At 44.1% G+C, this 9,491-nt stretch overlaps 1 protein-coding gene across 2 annotated transcripts in view; it reads left to right on the forward strand.

Annotated features, from left to right (window-relative positions):
* Nucleotides 1–8,064, forward strand: part of AKT1 (AKT serine/threonine kinase 1) — a 329,425-nt gene extending 321,361 nt beyond the window's left edge. For both annotated transcript variants that reach the window (XM_030214026.1, XM_030214025.1), the window contains one exon: nucleotides 6,685–8,064. In XM_030214026.1, coding sequence (XP_030069886.1) covers nucleotides 6,685–6,764 — 80 coding nt within the window. In that variant the 3' untranslated portion in view covers nucleotides 6,765–8,064. The remainder of the gene's footprint in view (nucleotides 1–6,684) is intronic.
* The last annotated feature ends 1,427 nt before the right edge of the window (nucleotides 8,065–9,491 follow it).

Below are 9,491 nucleotides of genomic sequence, written 5' to 3' on the forward strand. Positions count from 1 at the left end.
AGAGAGTGAATGTGCGAGTGTGTGTGACAGAGAGAGAGTGAGACTGGGTGCGAGTGTGTGTGTGTGTGAGAATGACAGTATGTGCCAGGGTCCCCCCTCTCGCCCAGTTCCAGGGTTGTTCCCCCCCCCCCCCCCCCCCCGGTCTGTCTCCCATTTGCAGGAGTGTCCCCCCTCCCTCCCTTTTTCCCAGTTGCAGGGTCCCCCCCCTTTTCCCAGTTGCACGGTCTGCGTGTCTCCCCATCCTTTTGTCCTCCACATTTTAAGGCACTGTCTATCCAGTGGAAACAGCTTTAATAATGACAATGAGAAGCAGCATTTCCTAGGTTTCCTTTTTTTGAGTGTATACGAATGACGGCTGCGTAGGGGAGTGGAATCGGAGATTAACCAATGGGCTTCCCTGCTTACCACAGACTTGCATTGTTCACTTCCACTGCTGTGTATTGAACGTCCTGCAGCATGTCATAGGTTTGCTTGCTTTGTTTTGAGTGAACGGGGATGACGGCCGCGCTGGAATCGGACCCGCTGCTCTTTCCCTCCCCCCTCCTCCGACTTGCCACTACTGGACCCCGACCCCCGCCCTGAGCCCTCACCCGCCGCCTCCACATTGGACAGTCACCGGATTCGCCGTCTCGCCGCCCTCCCTCTTCGTCCTCCCTCTGCGTCCTGTCCAACAGTCCAAATCCGGACTTTGAGAGGAGAGGGAGGGTGGCAGCGTTTTTTTGAGGGCAGTTAGGGCGCGCGGTTGTTTCGGGAGTTTCATCCTCTCCGACAGTCCGAATCCGGACTTGGAGAGGGAGGGCGGCGGCGGTGGTTTTTTGAGGGCGGTTACTGTGCGCGGGTGGTTCCGGAGGTTGGCAGGCAGTCTCCAGCGATTCGTAGGCTCCTCCCCCTCCCTGGGTCGCTGTTTGCTCATGGCTGGGTCGCGGTGTGTTGTTTGGCAGACCACCTCCAGCGCAAGCCACGGTTCCAGGCAGCCTCAGAACGTTGGAGGTGAGAATTATTATATAGGATATTATATATATTCTGGCTTGAATACTATTTGGGCGATTCTAAAGAATTTCCAGGCTCCGTTGGGTATGTGAAGATGTAGCATTTTAATCAATCTTGTAGAGTGCAGAAGCTAGTCGGCTTATGGTGTTAGTAGTGAAATATTAGGATGAAATTAAGTGTATATATTAGAAAATAATTTGAGAAATGTATTGTTCTTGATTGGGTAAGCATAAAAAACTGGTATACATTCTCACAAAGTTCCTGCCTCAGAGGATATTTAACTACATCTGCATTGACTTGGGAAGCTAAACATACATACTTGTTGAGAAGTCTTTGTTATAATGGCTCTCCCAGTTGTTAACCAATGCTTGCAGTTCCTGGGACTGGAGGGTAATATTCTGTGGGTTTAGCAGATGGCTGTTGAGTGTAGTGGGCCTCTTTGGTTCACATTCACAGAACCAAATTTTAGTTTTTGGTTTTGGCCAAAGTTTGTTTCAGCCAAAAGTGGTTAGATAGTTTTGGTAGCAGTTTTGGTTTTGGCCAAAACTGAAAAAAGCAGTTTCGGTCAGCCCTCTAGTAGGAAGCTCCAATAATCACTCAATAGGAAGTAAACACTTGCATAAATTGTCTTCATTTGCTTTCTAAACTGTAACACTGAGACTATCCTATATAATAAAACGCACCTCCAACGTTCTGAAGCTGACTGCGTGGACATAAGCCTTGAGGCATTCGTTCTTCTGTATCCATCTCCTGAAATGATGATATCTCCCACTTACGGGTGCGTCAGCAGCGACAGTGCCCAATCACACCATAGCAGCGCGAGCCAACTCCAACGGACTTTTAAAAAAAAACAGCCAAACCCACCCGAACTTCAATCGACGAAAGGCAAACGGCGTCAACACTGCTGGTAACACCGGGTTAACCCTCACACCCACACACGCGACAACCCCCCCCCCCCCCCTCCCCCCCGGGTTAAATCCATCGCCCATCCTGAGTCGCCAGAGGACAACGTCACCCTCACCCACCCTCCTCCCCAGCACACACCCGCCTACCTCCCTCTCTTCTCCGACTTCGGAATACCGTCCTCCCCGACCGACTACCTCCAGAGTCGCCATTAAAAACCCCAGTACTCTCCCCCCTCCCGTCAAGAATCGCATATGCACGTAGAGGACCCTACCCTTTCCCCACAAGTTCGTGTCGTCGTCCATCCGTTCATCGCTCCATCACTTCAAAGATACAGGCACCCTCCCACCGAAGACATCAGCAGCTGAAGACACCGTGCAGGCTCTGCCCTTCTCTCTCTATCTCAGCTCTGGTCACGCCCTTGCTGAAACAGGGCAGAGAGAAAAGGGCCAAGTATGCATACTTTGGTTCGCTGATGCCGGCCACCGTAACTCCCCTCCACCACACACACTGACCCCCACTCAAAGCCCACTGCCACACCCTCTCAGTTCAACACCACCCTCAAAGCCACCCACCACTTCCTCCAACTTTGCCAGCAAGGGACATCCCCCAACCCTCCCCTCCAAAAAAACCAACCCAATTAAAAAAAGAAACACTCCAGCACCACACTATGGGCAAAACCCACTCCCCCCACCCCAAAAAAACACTGACCACCCTCCAAGCCCCCTGCAACAACCTATCAGTTCAACCCCATAACACACCCAGCCCCTGTCATTGTGAGAGACACACACAATATCACACAACCACACACATCCACCAACAAACACCCCATGCGCCCAACACTCTCTCACCTACACACACTATCACACACACACTAGCAATGTGACACACATGATCTTTCACTCTCACACACAGACACACAACCACCGCAACCCCTCCACCCCAAAACCACGCACAAAAAGACTCACACACATTCTCTCTCTCTCTCACCCCTGCAACAATAAACACCTTAAAAGCCCCCCCCCCACGCCACTTCCTCCAACTTTGCCAGCAAAAGACATCCCCCAAACCCCCCTTCTCCCCGTCTTACACCAAAACCCTCTCAGTTCACCAACCCACCCACCCTTTCCATTGTGAGACACACACACAATATCACAAAAACAGACACTCGCCCCCACACTCCCAGTCCATGCCACCCTCTCTCACTTGCACACACAAACACACAAAATACCTCTGACACACATGAACTTTCACACACACAGACACACAACCATTGTACCCCTCCACCCCAAAACAACGCAAAAAAACGCATACACTGATGCGGAACAGGGACACATGCACACTCACTCTCTCCCTTTCTATATCACCCCTGCAACAATAACCACCCTCAAAACCACCACCCCCATCCTCCCACTTTGCCAGCATGGGACATCCCCAAAACCCCCACCCTAAAACCACAACCCTGTCAGATCACCACCCCCCGCCCCCCCTTTTATTGTGAGACACACACAAAATAACAAAAAACCACATACACTCGCCCCCAAACTCACAGTACACCCCACCCTCTCTCACTTACACACACACGCGCGCACACACACTCTCTCTCAAGCACACAATATAGCTCTGTGACACACATGAACTTTCAGAAACACAGACACACAACCACCGCCCCCCCCCCCCCCCCCACCCCACAAACCCCATAACAACAAAAGAAACAAAAACACATACACTAATGCAGAGCATGGATAGATGCAAAGTCCAAACCACAACCCTCTCAACTCACCACCCCCGCAACCCCCCTTCATTGTGAGACACACACAAAAACACAGACACTCGCCCCCAACCTACCAGTACACCCCACCCTCTCTCACTTACACACACACACACGGACTCTCCCTGTTACACACACACGAACTCTCACACACTCAATATAGCTCTGTGATACACATGATCTTTAACACACACATACACACAACCACCGCTCCCCCCCCCCAAAAAAAAACCCCCACCTACAACAAACAAACAAAAACAAACACATACACTAGCGTTGAAATGATTTTTATATAATTGACGACCTAACAAATGTTACAAACTAAACTATTACTCTGGAACCTATGTGAAATACCATAACGTATTCTTCTCTACCATGTATGTACGCACCTTAATGCAATACCACTTAAATCCTTATATTGAAAACGATTTCTCTATAATCGATGATCTAACATATGTTACATTTCAATCTATCACCATAATGTATTCTTCCTTATCATGTATGTATGCACCTTAATGCAATACCAAATGTAATTCTGTTACTGGAAATGGCAATTGCCACTACGGCAAATGTAAGCCACATTGAGCCGGCAAATTGGTGGGAAAATGTGGGATACAAATGCTACAAATAAATAAATAAACATGGATAGATGCACACTCCAAACCACAACCCTCACAGTTCACCAGATGGTTTGAAAAAGCGGGTAAAAAAAAATACCTGGAAATACGTGTCCAAAAAGCCAAGGTCCTATAAAAAAGGTTGTGTCCTATAAATGCTGAGCATCACTTAGAGAAAACCAGACAAATCTGTCTCCGTATTCAAGCCACTCGTATGTAATGTGCCTAATTCAAAAATAAATTGCTGCTCTTTGCGCAAAAGTTGTTTATTAACAGGTCCTTCTCTCCACATCTTTTTGAAAACCTGTAAAACACAGAAGAGAACATCTTCAAACCTGAGTCTGAAAGCAATGAGTGTTCAACTAATGGTTTATCTTTCATATTTCTTTTAAGTGCATTTCTGTGCTTCACCCTTCTGTTAAATTTATGCTAATCCACAAGGACGAGCACTTGGATGTTTTTTTTTTCTTTCCAATTCCCTCACAGGAGCCCCAACGAGAGGTGCAGACCTCCCGTTAGGGGTTTCCATGGTAAGGGAATCGGAAAATGGTAGTGCATTTCATTACAATACGGTTTCTACACATTATAATACTAATTTGCTCATCTGCATTCCATTTTCGTTAGCTGCTTCTGTGATCAGAAAATGGCTAGGAGAAGCCTTTAGTGCATGCCAGGGTTTACTACTTGCTCGTTAATGGCTCGTTAAGTTTAGTGTATCTGGCCCTCAGTATGGCTACTCTTTTGTTCTTATGTTTTGTCTCCGTCCCTCCCCCTCCATTCCAAGCAGGAGTTGCCTTCCCTCTGCCTTGCAGTTGCCCCCCTTGGGTTTCTCTTAACAATCCCTGGCAGTCTAGGGGTGTAGTTAGGGCAGGCATGATCCCCAGTCACTCCTGCCCATACTGGCTCTGCTCTCAAAGTGGCTGCCGTGAGCTGTAGTGACAATCTTGCGAGACCCCCCCGCCACACACATACACACAGAAAAAAAACACATACACTAATGCAGAACATGGATCTCTCTCTCTATATATCATCCCAGCAACAATAAGCCACACAACACTTCATCATACTTTGCCAGCACGGGACATCCCCAACCCCCCCCCCCCCCCTTGGGAGAGACACACAATACCACAAAAACACAGACACTCGCACCCCCTCCCAAACCTATGCCCCCCCCCCCAAGACCCCCAAACTAGCAAGACTCCTGTACCTGCAAGACAAAAACAATACAACCCAACAGACAACCCCTCCAAGTTCACCAGACATCCCTCCCCCCACCAAAGTTACACACACACACAATAAACACAACACACACACCGATACTCGCCCCCACACTTCAACTTTGCACCACCCTCTATCACTTCCACACACACACACACAAAATATCTTTGTGACAAACAAGAGATCTTTCTCTCACACACACACGCGCAACCACCACCACCCCCAAAACCCCACAAAAAAAAACACAAACACTGATGCGCAACATGGAGACATGGACACTCACTCTCTCCCCCGCCCCCTCCTCCCCCCACCATTCTGAGACACACACAAAATCCACACAGACACTCACCCCCAACCTCCAAGTCAACACAACCCTCTCTCACTTTCACACACACACAAACTATCTCTGTGAAACACACATATGAATAAAACTGTGGCACAAACTACTTTATCAATCTCTTTTACTAAATCCTACAAATACAATAACATAACAACCAACACAACAAAAAAACAAATTTAAAAATATATATATTACACACAACACAAAAATGTAAATTAATCATTACCATGACAACACAATTATCCTAAATATCCCATTCAAAACATTAATTGCAGAAAGCAAATACCTTCCTAGCGCCCATTTCATTGGTCTCAGAAACGGGCTTTTTTTTTTTTACTAGTTTTACATAATTCAGGACTCCTTTTACAAAGCCGCTGTAGCCATTCCCGGTGTGGCAAAAGCAACAAAGCCCATTCAGTTCCTGTGGGCTTAATTACAGTTGCTGTGTGGGAATCACTACTTGCAGCTTTGTAAAAGGAGCCCCGAATCAGCAGAGCATTTCATAGCATAGCACATTGGGTCTCATGTATAGAGGGGCTATAAATCTACAACCACTCCTATCAGTCTTTTTTTGATAGCTATAAGGAAAAAAATGCATGAAAGTAGTTCAGTATATTCAAATCTTTCATGCACATCCATTACAGCTATTGTGTTTGGGAGTAATTGAAGTCAAGCATTGGCTGGGGGTAACACCCCTAATGAAGGGGTAGGAGCAGCATCAGTGGGGATTTTGGTAGAAAGAACAATGTCATGGGAACTTTTTGTAAAATCTTCTATAGTCTCCTGAGTCAGTGAACTAGCTGACAAAATGTTTTATTCATGTTTGTTTGATTTTTATTTTACAGATGACAATATGGAATTTGTAGATAATGAGAGAAGACCACATTTTCCTCAGTTTTCATACTCTGCCAGTGGAACAGCTTAATGTATTGCATCTTTGAGTTCAAAGAGACTTCATATTTTGGGACTGTCATTGAACACACTGTAAAGAGCTTTCTAAAGTCTCTAAATTGCAAAGAGTACAACAATTTAGAGGAATTTTGTAGGAAGCCTGAATATTGAACAGCTCTCTGAGAAGGAAAATGAATTGTATAAATTTCGAACACTTTGATTAAATGAATTGTGCACCGAACACTGTTCAGAAGTTAATACAATATTCATATCAGCAAGAATGCAAAACTTCAGAAGACCACCATCTCACCTTTTCCCCTTTATTTATTTCATATAGTTCATTATCTAAATAAGTCAACATTATGGCCAATTAGATGTAGTTAGGAAAAAATATTAAGATTATAGTAGCTAGTGCAATAAAGCAAAGTGAACAAGTTCTGGATTTGAGGTTCAAAGTCACTTTGTGTAGCAATGAAGTGTCAGGAAAGCAATGAAGTGAACAAAATAGCCTCAGTGAGGTAAATCAGCAAGAGTTTTTATTCTGAAGTCAGTCACAAGAAGTTACATATCAGATCAGTAATGCAAGCCTACCACAAAAGGTTAGCAGCCGTTGCAACATGTCTTGGGTTTTTTTGTTTAACGTGTTCACATGGGATGTAAGGTAAGCTTCTGTATTTCTTGGAATGTACGGGTTTGATCTGAAATGTTCTACAAGCCTGCCCACTCTTCATAAACACACCACACAAACAAAAGTGAGGCGCTCATTTGAACACATGAGCAAAAACTGTCTACAGTAGCTGGCTTCATCCGCCTTTGAGTACTTGCTGACTTTCTGCACTGTTTCTGGTCCTGCTCTGTGCGAGGTATCTTCCAACAGACATTTTTTTTTTTTAAGTGAGGCATACCCATGTTTTTCAACTTAAATTTATGGTTCCCTACATGTTGTACTGAAACTGTTCAAATTTTCTAATCTTGATAAACAATTTCACTTTTTTGTATCATGTTTTCCAGCTTTTAAGCAGTCTTATTCTGTTTACTCCGAATGAATGTATTCAGTTGTAGATTGCACTTTGTTATATTGCTTTTGTTTTCTTTCCCTTAGCTATATAAAAAAATAAAATGTATTGCAGTTATTTAGCACTTCATTCTTGTGCAGGCGAATACATTAAAAAAAATCCTCACTTTTCCCTATGGAAGTAAACAGGGAAATATTCTAGCACAGAATGCCCAGTGCCAGGACTTATTTTTTTTGTATGATGTTCAACTCTAGTATTTTTACTTGTATGATAAAATTTTCCCTCAAAAATACATAAAATAAAATGTTTAACAGGCTATATTTTGTCTCTTGCAAATGATTGATACTTGTTTGTGCAAGACCATCACTTCTAGAGTACACAAAAATAGGGGAAGGTCAGAAAGAATCTGATACATTCTTCAGTGTTTCTGGTCCTAGTGCTGAGCACAATTTCTCATTCCATTCCAGGGTTAGAGGCCGACCGGGTTTTGGTTTCAGAACCAAAACAGACTCAAAATTTGGGTTCAGTTTTCGGTCAAAAATGCCTGCATATGTCTTGGGTGGTCACTGTAGTCTTCAACCTTCTATTTGTACACTGATGATGGATGGAGGCTCAAATGTGTAGAAAGACTTTAACACTGTCCAGACATGGTCAAGTACAACCCCCCCCCCCCCCCTCTTTTTTTTAAATAGGTTCTAATGAAATTTGATTGTAGCATGAGCTTCCACAAAACTATAGTAACAAGCAAACACAAACCCTTTTGGACCTTTATGTGGGACAGTATTCATAGATACAGTTGTGCAGATAGTAGTTTACTTGTTACCCTATTTAACAACCCGATTCTAATTAGCCAGTTGATCTAAGGATTCTAGGGGTTCGCCTTTTCACATATTGATTCTGATTTAGACTTACTGTTTCTCTTTCCTACTTTGTATATATCCTCAAATGCAGAATTAAATTGAAAACAGTCTTGTATAATTTAGAAAAAAGGATATCTGTGAAAGACCTTGTAATGTGGTACACAAACTTTCTCAGCACTGTAGATTGTTCCAGCTAGCACATTAAATGTTACATTCCTTGTTGTCTAGAACAAGTGGGGGTTGTGTACTTTGACCAGTCGATGGCAACAGAGCAAGAAAATAATTGTGTGTGCTTTTCCCTTAAAAGGGATTGTGCAGCCATAGAATGCTGTCTCAAGTGGATGGTGATTTTACTCTCTGCAGTCTCTTGGCTTCTAAGCCCTGTTGGTTTCTGAACTACTTTTTTTTTTTTAGTTATTGGAAGTTTAAAAATTTCTGACCTTACAGGAAATTTCTACTTAGGAAATTCTTGGAGGCTTCCAAGTCCCTGTCCTCCTCCTACCCTGAGAGGAGTGTGGGGTCTGCCTCCAGATTATGGAGGGGATAGGAGATAGGATTTGATATACCACCTAGCTGTGGTTTATGATTAAAATGACTAACTCCTGGTCCAGTTTTCTGTCTGGAAACCAATTGAGTATAGGGAGTGCTTTACTGGAGAGGGCTTGTTCCGAAAGAAGCAAAAACATACCAAGAGACCACCAACACCAAAGGGTATCAAAATATCAAGCAACAATGATATAAAAGATTAATAAAGCTTGTTTTTTTTATTTTTTTTTAATATTTCCCCAACAGTTCCAAATGTCAGGGATATTCAAAATAAGGTCACACTCCCACCATAATCAGCAACAAAGGAGCAGTTCTGCCATAGTTTTCCCTTTGGGGTGA

Source organism: Microcaecilia unicolor, chromosome 9 (genome assembly GCF_901765095.1).
Source record: "Microcaecilia unicolor chromosome 9, aMicUni1.1, whole genome shotgun sequence".
In the NCBI taxonomy this organism is placed as follows: domain Eukaryota; kingdom Metazoa; phylum Chordata; class Amphibia; order Gymnophiona; family Siphonopidae; genus Microcaecilia; species Microcaecilia unicolor.